This window comes from Podarcis muralis, chromosome 10 (assembly GCF_964188315.1).
Source record: "Podarcis muralis chromosome 10, rPodMur119.hap1.1, whole genome shotgun sequence".
Taxonomy (NCBI): domain Eukaryota; kingdom Metazoa; phylum Chordata; class Lepidosauria; order Squamata; family Lacertidae; genus Podarcis; species Podarcis muralis.
In genome coordinates, this window is record NC_135664.1 from 30213101 (window position 1) to 30230564 (window position 17464).

General features: G+C 40.1%; 1 protein-coding gene across 3 annotated transcripts in view; it reads right to left on the reverse strand.

Moving 5' to 3' along the window:
- Positions 1–1500: 1500 nt before the first annotated feature.
- The window catches only part of TAFA2 (TAFA chemokine like family member 2), a 139456-nt gene continuing 123492 nt past the window's right edge, over positions 1501–17464 (reverse strand). Inside the window, exons 5-7 of one of the 3 annotated variants that reach the window (XR_003708446.2) lie at positions 17039–17276; positions 16240–16464; positions 1501–3599 (exon numbers count right to left, since the gene is read on the reverse strand). Coding sequence is in view for 1 of the 3 variants with exons in the window: in XM_028745349.2 (XP_028601182.1) it covers positions 3588–3599 (12 nt within the window). In the remaining 2 variants the exon portion in view is untranslated. The remainder of the gene's footprint in view (positions 3600–16239; positions 16465–17038; positions 17277–17464) is intronic. The other 2 variants (XR_003708445.2, XM_028745349.2) reach the window with 2 other exon arrangements.

A 17464-nucleotide genomic window follows, 5' to 3' on the forward strand; every position in this document is an offset into this window, starting at 1 on the left:
ACCTGGACCTTGTTGTTGTTGTTTAGTTGTTTAATCATGTCCGAATCTTCGTGACCCCATGGACCACAGAACGCCAGGCACTCCTGTAATCCACTGCCTCCCGCAGTTTGGTCAAACTCATGTTGATAGCTTCGAGAACACTGTCCAACCATCTCATCCTCTGTCGTCCCCTTCTCCTTGTGCCCTCAATCTTTCCCAACACTTACACAAAAAACAAAGGTTTCATTTTCTTCCCTAAGGGCTAAGATAAATGTTCTCAGCTGCATGTACACAGCAATTCCTTTTGGAGTGGTGGGCAAAGGAAAACACCAGGTGTCAGGCGTCAGAGGAGCCAACCCCCGTGGTAGGTTGCCAGCAACAGATAAGACAAGGGAAGTTCTTACCAATGTTTTTTATTCAATATTCACAGAGAGAGGCTTAGAAATGCAGCCTCTTCGAGTAGTGACGTTGCCCCGAGTGAATCTCCACCCCCTCCCTCTCTCCTCTTCATGCGTCATCACTACGGGTGCTGAGAAGTGCCCTTTGCCTCTGGGCTCTCTGCTCTCCTACTTTCAATGACCACCAGATTCTGGGAGAGGGGAGGTCTGGAATGCTTTCTAAAGACACTGTGTCTATCAGCTGTCGCCCCTCTGGCACTTCTTCTTCCTCCTCTCCCATTATTTCCCAGCTTTCCCCCTCATCTTCCTCTGAGCTGTGACCTCCCTCAAACCCCTGCTGTAATTCTGAACTGTCTCCTCCTTCTCTGGAAGGATCCACCATTTCTCCTCTGCCCAGTCCCTGACACCAGGAGAATACAGGCTAATTCATCACCATTTTTTATTTAGAATATTACTTGTACATGTTGCCTTTTATTTCCGGTTCTAAAAAAGCTAGATATATATTCTTTTTTTAAAAAAAGTTGGGAATCTGAGATTTCTTGTTCATATCTTCCCTCTTGTTCCTCCCCTACTGATGCTGTCATTGCTTCACAGAGTGAAGGAACCCGGAGCCAATCCTTGAAAGAATTCAGCGGCTACAGGGGCTCCATTTTTAGCTTGTCGAACAGGTATCAGTTAATTTTATTTGGACAGAACAACTCTCTCTTCACCCAATTCAACCCCAAGGACTATTCCCCCCCCCCCCCCTTTCTTGCCACTGAAACTGTGTTAACTGAAGGGGAGCCTCTGATGCCAAAGGAACATTCATGCCTCACTAATGTTAATAACATTATAGTATCCTCCGCCACCAAAGTTACTACCTCTGTTTGCTGAAATGATAACCAGGAAGAAAAACAAGGTGACGTGCTCAGCAAGGCATAAAAGGAAGACGGCAAAGAAGGGAACAGGAATTCCTAGACTGGAGTCTGTATCTTGAAATGTCCCTTATCTATTTTTAAAGAGGCTTTTAAATATATATAAAAGAGCTTCCAACTGCATATGCATTCTGAGATGTTCGTTTTATAGCACAAATTTATTCACCGGTTATCAGTTATCACAACATTAACCCACTGCAGAAACTCAGTTCAGTATATTCGAAAATCCATTTATTTTTCACCTATTGATATGCATGTCTTACACTTGTATATAATACAATATTTTCAGTGTTGGTTTTAAGAATAAACACAAAGGGGGGAAAATGTTGAGAAGCATGTTGTAGATTTTTTGGCTAAATTAAAGCCAAACTCATAACTGCTACAAAATTACACATTTATACTTTTTACTATCCCAAGCAAAGGAATTAATCATATTTTTTGAATTCTGTGTTTTTCCGTTACGCATACCTTTATAAAACAAATCCATACAATATTAATCCTGTTAAAATATCAAGACTGCTAACTGATGCTACAATCAATTTATCCTAATTAAAATTTAATTAACAAGGATACCCCTTCTGCAAAAATTTGGATTACTCTGTAGCAGAATTATATACTATACATTTCAGATTGATTTTCAGCTATCATTCGTTTTCTTTCATCCAGTGCCGTAATACAACAGAGGTAATGAAATTGTTGTGGAACAATCTTGTATCATATGACAGGAAAAAGTACCTCAGGGTGTTCATTCATCATAGAACCCAATTTATTTATAATTAGCCACGCCAAATATTTGTTACAATGGGAAAGAGTTCCCTTTCCCCACAAATATTAGTAACCACTTGAAACAACTTGAGGTTCTGGGCATAATTCTTTCTGTTAGGATTGAGTTTGTGTAGTTTTCATATTACCTCCCAAAACAAATGGAGTAGAAATTTCTCTCTTTGCCTTCTCTAAGACTAACTTAAAACATCAGTATGGAATGCAAAAGAAACCATTCGTTCTGTCTTCATATTTCCACATAGCATGGTAAATATATTAAATGGAATATAAAATTATACATTCTGTAATAACTTAGAAAAAAAAGTTTACAGCTGCTTAAGGCATTTAAACATTAAGATTTTTCATGAAACAGTAGATCACCAAGATTAAAAAATAGATACTGAAATAGGAGATAGAAAAGAACTTCTGGTTTAACAAAATAACTACAGAATGAACCCAATGTACCTGGAGTGGCCAAGGAAATCTTCAATGGATTCCAGATTTGAAGAAACCTATTTCGTCCTATCAAGAAACAGACATCTACTTAAGCATCCAGATAGTAATATTTTTTTCAAGCAACAAAAACCAAAAACCTAAAAAACGTATCTGAATGAATACCATTGAACCTCAGAATGGAAAAATTAACATGCACCTGTCTATTTTCATGAAGGGACTAGCTAGCGCCATTTATTCTTTACCGTAATCTTTGTAGGACCTAATGATAATAAACCAAAGTGTATGCAAAAAACACCCATCTTCTTGAAATTATACGGAACTGATTATTTTAATAGCATGTTATTGGAAGGGCTTGAACATTCTGTCTCGATCACCCTTTATTTGTCCGAAAGGAATTGCGTTAGTTGGTTAGTCATAGGGAAACATGTCTGACTAATGATACATTCGTATATGGGTGACGTATTCAGATAACTACTACTTGCCAACAATAATGATTAACGATGGATATATAGTATTTCCATTCCTATAAGAAAAGCAACTTCGACATGTTGAAATATGTAGCCTTGGAGCTTCAGGATTAGAATACAAATTAAAAGTGTCTAAAACTGTGCTGTGTCAGAGGACAATTTCTGGAACAGTGGTTTGATTACAGCAGTGCACAGTCCCACCAATAATTTGCATGGAGGACCAGGAAAGTTTCGGAGGAAATGGATCAGTACATTTCAAAGTATACTGCTTTCATCGAGGTGAAACGTCACAAGTCTCAATGCAAGGATCCAAAGGATTGCTATTTCTTCGGCGTCCTTTAAGTATCACTTCTTCGGTCGTATATCCCTTCATGTTTTTGCTATTTTTTACAAATGTACACAGTTCACTCCGTCGAAATCTCGTGTGTGCGACTTTCCAGCCATTTTGATCTCAAGTGGCTGCTGATTACAGCGAATGTTCTTTTTGAAATAATTAGTATGCCCCAGCAGTCTCAAGCCTGACCTCGAGGATTGTTAAGTTGGATATTAAAACTTCCTACTTGGCTGTATTTAATGTTATCAGCCTCGAGTGTGATCTGATTTGTCTTTTGCTATCGAGTTACCTGCAAAAACAAAAGAATATAAAGAGGAGAAAATATCAAATTGAGGTATGTTGAACATTAGGTTTATAATGGCACAAATCCATTTACTAAGCCCCTCTGTGGACAAGGCCTTTCTAAACATGCACATAGCAATAGAACTGCAATTAGGTTTGTGTGTGACAAAATGAACTACTTGCCTGGGTCCTATTGTAACCAAGCTTAAGCTGGAATGGAAATGAATGATAAAAACAGGTCACCTCAAGGGAAATGTGTCTTTGAGCTAGTCCGAGACCTGACTGTTCCGTACTAACAAGAGGAAGTCACAAGATCTCCATTTGAGTACACCCTCTTGTGGTGAAATCTGGTATTCCCCAGTCACATACAATACACTCGTATCTTGGAAGTCGAATGGAATCTGTTCCGGAAGTCCGTTCGACTTCCAAAACGTTCGGAAACCAAAGCGTGGCTTCTGATTGGCTGCAGGAAACTCCTGCAGCCAATCGGAAGCCACAGAAGCCCCACCAGATGTTTGGGTTCCAAAGAACGTTCGCAAACCGGAAGACTCACTTCCGGGTTTGCAGCATTCAGGAGCCAAAACTTCTGAGTACCAAGGTGTTTGGGATCCAAGGTACGACTGTATTCCATCCTGTGGGGGAATGGGTTACATAGTGAGGGGGAATGGACCGTTCACTTCTGACTGAAGTCAGGATGAGATACAATACAGCAGGCACGTCCAACAGGTAGATTGTGATCTACCAGTAGATCACTGGACGTCTCTGGTAAATCACTGGCTCCCTCCAAAGAAGCCCAACAAGTTTGGCTCCCCTAAAAAAAGCTAAACATTTTTTCCTGCACCCCCCAAAAAGTGGCTTTCCCCCTCCCTAAAAGAAGCTCAACAACTTTGACCTGAACCCCCAAAAAGGGGGTAGATCACTGCCAGTTTTTAACTCTGTGAGTAGATCGCAGTCTCTTGGGAGTTGGCCACCCCTGCAATACAGTATATGGTGCTTCAGTTCTCTGCCCAGAAGCTGCTATGCAGTTAGTTTCAAAAGAGGTGTTTATGACAGTTAACAGCAGCATCTATATTTTATATTGGTCAGGAGAAATGAAAAGGATCAGTTGTGATAGTGGCTACTTATTCAAAACCATCGGCCCTTAGTTATAGGCCTATAAGCATTCAGATTTCCAAGATGTTTGCTGGGAGAGTTCTCCCAGGGATGAAAATTAGGGCAGGTCCACTGTTTGGGGGGTCAGTCGGTCAGTCACTTAAGGGACTGGGAAGAGGCAGAAGGTAAGCCTGGGAATCAGAGGAGGCGTAAGTCGAGAGAAGCCAGCCAAGAGAGGATTATGTCTGGGTAAAGTGGTAGCAGCAGGAAGCTGGCTGCAGGACGACTCCAGGGAAGGCCACTATGGCATCTTTGTGGAAGAGTCCAGGTCTTCAAATATCTGATCAGAAGGAAGACTTCAGAGAGCAGCTGAGGCAAATCTATCAGGAAGACAGCAGCGCCTCTGAGTGAACTTTGGAGGGGAACAAAAGGGGGATTTTGACTATTAGCTTTCCACAGGGGTGAATACCAGGGCTCCCTCCTTTGAGGCAAAGTCTTAAAGAGTAACTGTGACAGATTTAAGCAAATATAAAGCCAAATATTGTTAGATGACCAATGTATATGTGTACATGCACTACTGCATTTCATTCTGTCACATGTAGTATATAATAAATGTGATAAACTTTAATAACACATTTGTTTGAAACAAGTCTCTATTCATCCGGTGCCTGGATGTGTGATAAAAGATGGCTAAAAAACCAAGTTGGAATTAAATGGTAGTGGTGAAAAAGTAAAAGGGCTAGACCTAAAAAAAGAAAAGAAAAAGTATTAAGCTATAGGAAGGTAGATGCTACAGGAGTTTAAAAGCAATTTGTGAGATAGTCAATCCAAGTGGCTCTCTACAACATGGTAGTAACTGGAACATTTTTCTCTAAAACTGAAGGACTCTGGCTGTAAAACAAATTTGAGGCTTTTTTTAAAAAAGCAGAACACATAGAAAGCCTAAATATTAGTTTGCAGATAATGCTAAATAATGAAAAGTGCATAATACTCCTTAAAGAATATATTAGGACTGTCATCATGGACACCAAAATAACAGTCCCTGACCAGCCTTTCCGCAAAGTTGTTCCCCTCCCCAAATAATGAACTCATGTTGCTACTTTAAAGGCCATTTCTGAGATTCTACCAAAACCTGAGAAGGATCTTGTTTTGGGAGAACTTGAGCATATTTTTTTAAAAAAGCTCTCATGGAGATTTTCACCTCTTGGTGAAGCCATAACTTCACAAAAAAGTTTTCGGGAGCGCTTTTAAAAAATAGCAGCAGCAGCAACCACAGGAAGAATGAGTTCCTGTGTTCTGCTTTGGAAACAAACCTATTGTTGAGAATTCGAGCAATTTTCAAAATGTACTTCTCAATCTTTGCTGTCTCAAACTCAAGTCAAAAAGCAGAAATAATTTGGTGGGAGACAGAAACAGCAACACTGGAGGCGGGGGATGGGACATTTCTGTACACAAGATATATTCATCCTCCAATCCCTTGTACATAAAGGAGCTCTCAAAACTTCACTGGAGCACTTTCATCCGAGCCAACATAAAAATAAAAGGATCACATAGAAAGAATACATAAGACAGAAAATTTCACAGTAATTGGATTTTTTCCCTATGCCTGACTTGCATTTAAAACATGAAGAGGGAAGAAAACAAGATCACTGTCATATCAAAAAGAACATCTTTAAGGACTCTTTCTGCTGCATCAGTGGATGCAATTAATAATCATGTTGCTTTTTTGTATTAAAACTTCATTAAACAATGCACTCCTTTCTCTGGTGGGCTGACTCACTGGACTGACCATGGTAACAGTTCATCAAGGGGTACATGTGATTTTGAAGGGCCTTGCTCCTTAATGATGAAACATTCCTTTGCCTTCAGCAAAAGCATCTGCATAGGAGTCTTTTATCAACTCTGGAGAGTAGGAGCACAAAGAAAACTGAAATGTTTGCTCTAGGATTCTAGTACTAGCTTAAACATGTGTGTATATGTGCATGTGTACACATACACAGCGTAACTATGCTCTCTGATTATAATAGAATCATAGAATTGTAGAGATGGAAGGGACTCCAACAGATAACCATTCAACTTCTACTAAAAAAAACATCCCATGAAGGCGCGTCCACAACCTCCCGAGGGAGTCTGTTCCACTGCTCTTACTGTCAGAAAGTTCTTCCTGATGTTTGGCCAGAATCTCCTTTCTTGTAGCTTGAAGCTGTTGGTTCGAGTCCTACCCTCCAGAGCAGGAGAAAACAAGCTTACATTTTATGCAAAGGAGGTAGGCAAAGAAAAGCAGTAGACATAACTAAGGGCCAGACTAACCTATTATTGTCTGCTGTGACTAGCAAGAGACCTTCAAGGCCGGAAGAAGGGATTTTTCTCAGACCATCTACTCTTTTTACCTTGAGAAACCATAGTTTGAAGCCAGAATCTCCTGCATGAAAGCCACGATATTAACTAGGATCTTGGCCAGATTATTTGTTTTCTACATGGCTTTTTGAGTTTTGCCATTTTTGCCGTCTATGATCGGTATTCCTGAAGCAATACCTCTATATTGCCTTGATTGGTTATTTTACTTCTGGTTACTCTGACAAAATATAATAATAAAATAATTTTAACTTCTAAACAGAACAAGTACCTCACACTAGATATGACACTTCTTTTATGAGCTAGGGTTTTTCCCCTCCCCCTCCCAGAGACATCACCTTGCCAACAAAGGCCTGTATAGTTAAAGCTATGGTTTTCCCAGTAGTGATGTATGGAAGTGAGAGCTGGACCATAAAGAAGGCTGATGGTCGAAGAATAGATGCTTTTGAATTATGGTGCTGGAGGAGACTCTTGAGAGTCCCATGAACTGCAAGAAGATCAAACCTCTCCATTCTGAAGGAAATCAGCCCTGAGTGCTCACTGGAAAGACAGGTCCTGAAGCAGAGGCTCCAATACTTTGGCCACCTCATGAGAAGAGAAGACGCCCTGGAAAAGAACCTGATGCTGGGAAAGATGGAAGGCACAAGGAGAAGGGGATGACAGAGGATGAGATGGTTGGACAGTGTTTTTGAAGCTACCAACATGAGTTTGACCAAACTGCGGGAGGCAGTGGAAGACAGGAGTGCCTGGTGTGCTCTTGTCCATGGGGTCACGAAGAGTCGGACACGACTAAAGCAACTAAACAACGTTTCATCCTTGGGAGACACTTTGAAAACTACTGTTGAGATGTGGGGTTTAGAGTTATCAATGCATTCATTATTTTTTAACCCTACCAGTGAAACTGGCTGAACTGACACAGATTAATCAACACCTTTGTTTTCTGTGTTGTTCTGATGCTTCATCATAGCTATGGCTAGGCAATTATCATTTGCACTTCAGACGGGGGCTTGAACTCTCTTCCAAACCATGATGCCTGTACAGGATCTTCCTTTCTATGCAGTCAAAAGAAATGTAACACGGTCCTTTGCAAGACTGGGTGAATATTTTCCCCTTCTTTACCTAACAGCTTGAGGTTAGCAAGGGCAGGGTTAACAAACTGAAATTTGAAATGTCAAATTTGGCATCATCCTTAGGCTTTTATCATCCTTTGGTGACTCTGCAAAAGCCCATAAAACAGTCCAGTTCGAAAAGAGACTCCTCTGCTTTGCAGTTAAGGATGTGTCATACAACTCACATAGCATGTTAGTATCCTAGCAGGCAGAATAATTCTCAATTCCATCTTCAGAATGTGCCAGCAAAATAATTCATGTGCAGCTGCACAACTTAGCCATGCGTGGTGCATGATCATAAATATATATGTATCTATAGCACCATCCCTGTTTATTTAGAAGACGAATTCATGCTTCACTGGGTGCATTTTATTTTAGTTTCTTATTGTTATTATCACCATTATCATTACTATTGTTGTTTCACTGGAGCCTCTAATGGATTTCTGTTGCCAGCACTCCTGCTGCTCCACCTGTCCTTTCTCCTTCTCCTTCTTAATTTTATGCTTGTAGGTCACACGCCGTTACTCTGAGTAATACTTGGAATAGTCCAAATGTGCCACTATCTGAGAATATAAATCCCAATACAAGGGAAGCACACACCAGCCATTAGTGTTAATAGCATCTATCCACTTACACATTACTCTTCAGATGGGGAAGTCAATTTCATAAAAATGCAGTTAAATTTTAGCTAATATCCATCCATGTTATTTACAGGAAGCTTCCCTTTTTGGAAAGACTGTAAGGTTTGCAACAGAGCAGCTGGAAGGTAGAGTCCTGTGCCAGGTTTTTTTTATATATAAAAATAGAAAAACAGAATTTGAGAGCGGCACCAAGCCGATCTTAAACATCCTAGGAGAACAGTAACATTCCAAATGTGTTCCAATCAATTCCAATCAACTTTTCAATTAATTATTAATACATCTGAAAATTAACTTTTGCTGTTGCTCAGTACTACAGATGGAAAAGGATATAACACCCTAAATATTTATTTGAATTAATTTGTTCATACTTGGCGAGTTATGGCTCCCTTTATGCTAATGTCTTTTTTTCCACATAGGTTGTTATGTTATAAATACAAAGAATTAGGCTCTCTTCATTTTCTCTGTGCTCAGTGTGCAATTACGGTATAATTACTCTGCTGTTTCAAGACTTTTTAATTTGAATTGGTGAATGGCTGCTGTGAGCCAAGCGTAATTGCATGTGAACTCGCCACTTCTATATTAAAACAACAATGGATAATTAAATCTAAAAGAATTTTACACCTCAGATGAAGTTCGATGAGTGCATGTTCGGCTCGTGTGGCATCACTTACCACAGGAATAACTCAGAAGGTCCTCTGAAGGATAAAATCTGCCTATTAACCACTGCATTACAAAACTGTGGTGACTTCTGAAGTGGTCCAAACTGGCAGGCAGCGTGGAAATGACAGAAATAGACCTGGGCATCAGAATTGGGTTGTTGTTGAGCACGGGGAGGACGTGGGGAAGAGAGATTTTAAAGTATAGCATGTGTGCAATGAGCATGGGAGGAAGGGCCTAAACTCTTTACCATCTCCAATTTCCATTCCAAAATTGCACTTCACCAATAATTTTCCTCCTGTGAGTCTCTGTGACATGAAGCAATCGCCCACAGAGGAACTAACTTTGGAGAGGTCAGTGTAGAGGGAAAGATTCAGCTTGGCTGTTTTTGCTCACCAGTGCTGGTCTTGGACACACACACACATACAGCCCTAATCTGCTTTCTATATATTTGGTAGGGACATGCTGTTATCATGGCTAGGTACATATTGAATAGCACATATTATTGTTTTATTATTTATTGAATTTATATACCGCTCTATACCTGGAGGTCTCAGGGCAGTTCACAGAATAAAACCAAAATATAAAACCACAAAATACATAATCAAAATAAAAACAGCCCAATAATCCCCCCCCCAAAAAAAACACATTTTAAAAGGGCATAGGATCCTCACAACATTTAAAGTAAGACAGTTAACAAACCTGGACAAGAGCCACTTGTTGGAAAGACCATGATCTCAGGAATGTTTGCAGCAATATTTATTGCCAACCGAACTGACCAGGTGCCTTTCTGATACAAAGACATATAGGAACATAATAAGCTGTACCACTAGGTAAAATCCTCAACACAGGATTTTGCTGGGGTTGGGTGGTATTTATAATGTAGCAGCAAATGAGAGGGCCTTTCTCATTTCTTCATTGGTGTCTTCCGCTCAGAAACAGAAAGGGGGTGAATGAAGAAGAATCCGTTCTGATGTTAGAAGAATGGCTAATATGTGTCCCTCTAGCTTTTACTGAACCGCAACCCCACCCATCTGCCAAAGTTGCCCCATAGGGTGATGGAAATCTAGCCTGCTGTTCCAGAAAGGTTTCCCAGACATTCAGCAGAGGGATGTATGAAGGAGCTTCTGCCACGGACCATTATTTGCTTTCCTACTTGTTTATAAATGAGTGTTGAAGTGGCCACATTTACTGATGACACCAAACTCTTCAGGGCGGTAAGAAAGAGGGATTGCCAAATACTCCAAAATGATTTCTCCAAATCATTCCTAAGACCGAGTTAAGGTGGAATGGGTGATGCTGAGATGTGTTGCATATGTGTGCACATGTCATTATTCCAAAGCACAGGTGGAGCATGGGACAGAAAGACCGAATGCTGCCTTATATCAAGTCGGGCTTTTCCTCCATTTAGCTCAGTTTCAACTATGCTGACCGGAAACAGATCCCCAGGGTTTCAAACAGGAGTCTGTTCCACCGAGAGATGGCAGGGAATGAACCAGGGAGACTTTGCATGGAGAAGCATGGGCTCTACCACTGAGCTAGAACGCTTTTGCAAAGGGCTTTTTAAGTCACAGGGTACTACTATATGGAATTTTACTTTGTAACAGTGTGCTGGATCCAGAAATATGGTGTTGGCTCCATTATGATCACTTGCGCAAGAGCAAGTGGAAGATTTTGCAGAGCACAAATTTGGTAGGAGCATACATCTTGAGACACTGAGCAAGACCATATCTCTTGAGAACGTGCAATGGCTGTTGCAGGAGCAGACCTCCTGCAACAGAATCATACGCCGCTTTGTACTAACAGAAGCACACTGCTGGGTTTTAGTTCTGTTTCTAACATAAAGCTGTTGCACTGACTCAGGAAATGCCTTTCTGCTTACAGAAGGACAGCGCTGGATCAAACCCTTTGTATGTATTTTGGTAAAGGCCAAACTTGCAGCCACATGTATCTCAAGCATGTGTGTGCCTCTATGTCATATATAAAGGGGGACTGGTCATATACTTGTCACACAAATGGTGGGGGCAGTGGACACCCCCCTCCAATCTAACCAAGACTGTTTTTAAGCAGCCTCCCCCACCCCTGCCACCACAATTGCCCTCTCATAGTAGAGCAGGGAGAAAATTCCTTAAAACCGAGGAGTTTAGCAAGAAAAGGTAATGGAAGGGCATTTCATTCTCCTCCTGTCCCACACCTTTTTGTGTAGTAAGCACACTCTTGTGGCCTCCCCTTTATACCATAGCCCCATAAGTTTTAAGTTTTGTCAGTTTTTTCTTATTATTTCTTACCTTCTTCATGTTCTCTTCTATTTTGAATAGTTTTACTTGTTTGATAATTGTAACGGTTATATCTGGGGTTTTTTTTTTTAAAATAACTGTTTATTCATAGAATTGTAGAGTTGGGACCACGAGGGTCATCTAGTCCAACCCCCTCCCAATACGGGAATCTTTTACCCAACGTGGGGTTCAAACCCACAACCCTGAGATTAAGAGTCTCATGCTCTTCCAACTGAGCTATTCCTGGGGTATTCTGGTGAAGAGCAGGAAATAAATCTAATAAATAAATAAAATTAATAGTGTGTGTGTGTGTGTGTGTATAATTTTTTGCCATAAATACTTAGAAATGTCACATAAGAAGAGATATTCCCTCCTACATGGGAAGGAATGGGGAATTCCTCTCCTGAGTCTGTGACACATGTATGCATGGCCTGAAAACAAATAATATCAAGTCTCCTGTGTGACTGTTGTAATAGATTACAGTAGACGTCTACAGCCAGGCAAGTGGAATGGAGGTAGTTTATGATTTCTGTACTTTGTGGAAAGCAGAGTTTGTCTGAAAACACATTTTTGAACAGATGGGAAGGCACTTGTTATAAGGATTTTGGAAACTGTGCTGTATGTTTTCATCAAATCATCAACAGTATGGGATTTGTCTAAGCAAAGGAGATTGTGGTAACATAGTTCACAGTTGTGCATTCTGAGAAAAAACCAACTTATTGGTTTGGGCATCATTCATCATCTTGTTTTTTATTGTCATTGTATTTTCTATCAAGCTTTCCACGTCAAAAAATCAAAATGTGGAACATCCTGCCATGAATACTTCCATGGCTGCAGAAATAAGCTTGAAAACATGATGGAAACAAAGACTGATTGACTGACTGGTGGCATAACATAAAGTTCTTAGTGTGGTTTGCAATAAATAAGAAAACAATTAGAATATACAGAAGATATAAAGCCAAATAAATCAAAAGCAACATAAATACACTCAAGTACCTCATACCACCCTTACAAGTTAAAGCACAGATTGAAAAATTGTGAGAATAACGGACTCCATCAGTTATTTAAAAAGCCTAGGTGAACATGAAGTTCTTTATCCAGTGACAGACATTAGTGGCTTAAAAGTCAGAAAACAAGTCCCAAATTATTACATTTCCCCATGAATCTTATTTATAAGGTGTTTCTTTAACAAGAAGAAGAAGAAGAAGAAGAAGAAGAAGAAGAAGAAGAAGAAGAAGAAGAAGAAGAAGAAGAAGAAGAAGAACAACAACAACAACAACAACAACAACAACAACAACAACAACAACAACAACTTGATTCATTTCCAACATATATTTGGAGTTAACAATCCCAGAATAGGAATATTATGAAATCAGTACAAATGTACTGTGCCTTTTTCTTGTCATCTGCAACGTTATTCTAAACAACTGGCATTATGTGAACTGCAAGTAAAACAAAGCAAATAAACTGCAGTCCTGCAACTCAGAATTTATTTCTGATTTCACCTTAATTGTTAGGTGTTTCATCCTCATGGGTAAAAACAATATTCTGTACTTCTGTAAAATCATGTTACACAATTAGCTGTTTGAAGTAAATGTAGATGTTGCTGCCTACCACTGAGTGCCCTGAACATTTTTACTTTCAGTAGCTTTCCAAGTGGCCCAGCAGCAATTTAATGTCTAAACCATTTATTTCTTGTGATGCTATCAGTTGATGCTTATTAGTTCTTACAGACTAGGGTAGATTCAGATGAGCAGCTGACATCCAATTCGCAAGGCTGAATGGGCAAAGAGTTTCCCACAAATATACTGTCTTGCTGAAAAGAGTCTTATAAGAGAAGTTCCAAATAGCTAGGCTATCATGTGATAACTGCAATAATCTACTCAAAAACACCTGTGATCTCACAAATTTGGAGTTGTCCATAACCTACTGTTTAAGCACTATTTATGTCAGCTCTATGCACTCAGTGCTTCTTGTTTTGTGTCTTTTCTACTTATTGCCACAAACAGTAACAGCCCTGGCCTGGCATTTCCATCTTCACTGATTCCTGCCTCAATTTCTTCACGTGGGTCAACTCAAGCTTCTCTGTTATTAACTAGGAACAGAATGGTTCAATGCAACTGACCTAGCTTCCTGGCAGCTTAATCCCTTTAACTTTGAAGGGAAGTCCGTTTAACGTCAAAGAGATACTGTATTTTTCGCTCTATAAGATGCACCTTTCCCCTCCTAAAAAGTAAGGGGAGATGTGTGTGCGGTCTTATGGAGCAAATGCAGGCGGGAGGCTCTGCTCAGCGCTCCGTGTGCGCGGCTCTCGGCCCCCCCCCCCACTCTTTAAAGGGAGCACGGCTCTTGGAGGAGCCTTCCTCCTGCTGCCCTCAAGAGGCTTCGCGCGGCTATCCCATAAGCCAGGACAGCAAGAGGGATCACTGCGCAGCGATCCCGCTTGCTGTCCTGGCTTCTGGCTTAGCCGTGCGAAGCCTCTTGAGGGCAGGGGGAGCCTTCATCCCACTGCCCTGAAGAGGCTTCGCGTGACTATCCCAGAAGCCAGAACAGCAAGAGGCTATCCCAGAAGGCAGATCACTCTTACTGTTCTGGCTTCTGGGATTCAGAATATTTTTTTTTTCTTGTTTTCCTCCTCCAAAAACTAGGTGCGTCTTATGGTCTGGTGCGTCTTATAGAGCGAAAAATATGGTAAGTGAAACTTGATTTTGAAAGAAGAATTTTGAAAGAAGGGTTGTCTTTAACGTTGTTGTTATCTACTTAATTTTCCTCTCGCCCATTCAAATTATTTAAAAACTGTAAACCAATAGCATGAGCCAATTAAAGCTCTTAAACAGCAGAGACCCCCCAAAAGATCTTTTAATCTATGAATATTATTGATAACAGGTGGCAAAAGCTGTAAGATAACCATCTCTTTCCTAATGATCCTTAACATGGAGTTTGCCTTCATCACAGCAGTCAAACACTGGGTTGATGTTTTCGTCTACTGCAACGGAAAGATCCCTTTCTAGTCTGTCACAGACGTCATCTGCATGAATGTAGTGTTGGCCTATTTGCTTTCTAATTTGCATCACGTTATACTTGCTGAAACTTAATTGAACTTGCCATTTTAATGTTCCTTACTCCGCCTGGAGAGAATCTTTTGGAGCTCGTTGCTATCCCTTTTTGCTTTAACAATCCTAAAATATTCGGTGCTATCAGCAAACATGGCACCTTACTGCTCACCTCAACTCTTGTTATGAACAAGTTAAAGGGTTGCAACCAAAGGGAAGATGTGAAAACATAAAAGGCAGAGGTGTTTTTTGGCTCAGTGTTTAGTACTGACTGGGACACACAAAGTTCCTTATGAGACATAAGTGCATTATAAACTAAAAACTGCAGGTAGAGCTTCCTAACAATGTACACTGCGATGTCAGTTGTTGGGTGCCCTGTCTGCTATTACATGCTTTTCTTATTTTGCTTTTATGTCTCCCTCCTCTTTCGGATTGACCAAAAGTTGGCTGTGCTCGTTGCTGTTTGTCCAAGATTTAGAACCACTTAAACCCAAAATGTCAAAAATATACAAGAAGTAAAAGTGGGAAGATATGTAAATCCAGTAAATATATATGCACATTCTATTGACCCGACTGTCACATATCCAATATATTTGAAATTTGAAAACACCTGAACAAATAACAGATGAGCATGGATATAAATCTGATGAAAGACAGAATTCTAAACTTGTAGGTAAAATTGCAAGTAAGGAAGACATGGGCTATTGTTTGGTAACTGTTGTTATTTTTATCTGTAAGCCGCCTTGAGTCCCTGTCAGGGAAAATGGCCAGGTATTAAAAAATTACCGCATTTTTCGCTCTATAAGACTAACTTTTTCCCTCCTAAAAAGTAAGGGGAAATGTGTATGAATCTTATGGAGCGAATGCAGGCTGCACAGCTATCTCAGAAGCCAGAACAGCAAGAGGGATTGCTGCTTTCACTGCGCAGCAATCCCTCTTGCTGTTCTGCCTTCTGAGATTCAGAATATTTTTCTCCTTGTTTTCCTCCTCCAAAAACTAGGTGCGTCTTATGGTCTGTTGCGTCTTATAGAGTGAAAAATACGGTAATAAATAATAAGAACAACTAGGGCAATCCTGCTCAGACTGGCTGCCAATTTGATACAAAGCCAAATTTAAGGTGCACATGCTTACATATTAAACTCTGTGCAACTCTGCAAGTCTGGATATACAAAGGGACACCTGCTCCCAAATATGACTGTCTGCTAACATAATTAGAGGAGATTCTCCTGATGGGGCCACCATGAGCTGAGACATAGTGTGCAGTAACCTGAGAGAAGTCCTTTACTATAGAGCTCTATGGAACTCCTCTCTGAAACAAGGCTGGCACAGATTATGATGAGCTTTCAATACCTGTTTGCGAAAGCCTTTGTTGACTGCTAAACACCGTTTTGGAATATGCTATATTTCTGGCTACAGTGGATGGAATTTTACGTTGGTCTAATGATTTAATATGTACAGTGGTACCTTGGTTCTCGAATGTAATCCGTTCCGGAACGTTTGAAAACCGAGGTGCAGCTTCCAATTGGTTGCAAGAGCTTCTTGCACTTGGCGGAAGCCGCGTCGCATGTTCGGGTTCCGAAAAATGTTCAAAAACGGAAGCATTTACTTCCGGGTTTTCAGCCTTCGAGAACTGAAACGTACAACAATGGGGGCGTTCAGGATCCAAGGTACCACTGTTAAAGCCTAAACCTGAAAAATAATCAAGTTACAAAAGTTACATTTCTTATTTCAATCTATCACATATCACTGTAATTGCAGCATTTACCATAATACACTTTTAAAAAACCATGTTTTCGCTTTGGCTTTTATCCTTATAGGCCAGGATAATCCAGGGAGATTAAGAACATCATGCTTTCAATATTATTGGGATTTAAATATTCGAATATGTTGTGCTATGTTTTTTGTACATTTAGGAAGGTAATCCTGTGTTTAGGTGCCTGCAATACAGGTTTATTACAGAACACTGATGAAAACAAGGCTTCACTAGGGGATAACTTAAAGCTCTGCAAAAGCCACACTTGTTTGACCAGACACATGAGGACACAAATACACAAAGGATGTGGCTACTGTAGTCAATAACGAATCTACGATGCTATTTTTAAACTTATTGTCCGTACAAACAGCCCCATAATACCTTGCAAAAAAAAAATAAGTTTAATTTTTCTAATGGTAATGTTGTGATTAAATGGTGCTCTGTGAGTTTGAGAAACAGTACAATACATTAAATACCGCTACAACTATGAAAACCTGTATTTGTACACACCTGCTGCTCTGTGAGTAACAAAGCAAGGCTGGAACATCTTTCGGGAGAGGTTTTGACTCTTTACTCCTCAACGAACCTTCTGGCCCTTCCTGAGAACCCGACCAATAGTAGGATTCATGACAACTATTGCCCCAAACGTGGAGCCAGAATATTGTGTGTGTGTGTATGTGGAATAAACAAAAATTGTCACCAGGCACAGCAGAAATCTCCTTGTTCTTGAAGGGTTTTACACGTTTGCCTAAGAAACAAACACATGTCAGGCACTAGAATGAGTTGTATGAGACAAAAACTGGGATTAGTGGCAAAGCATTTTGCTTTTAAGGAAAAGATAAAGTGTCTTTAAATGCTGTAGAAAAATATAGCTTCTTTCTTACAGAATAAAAGAGAAATGTTCCAAGTTAATGAAATATATTGTCAATATAATTA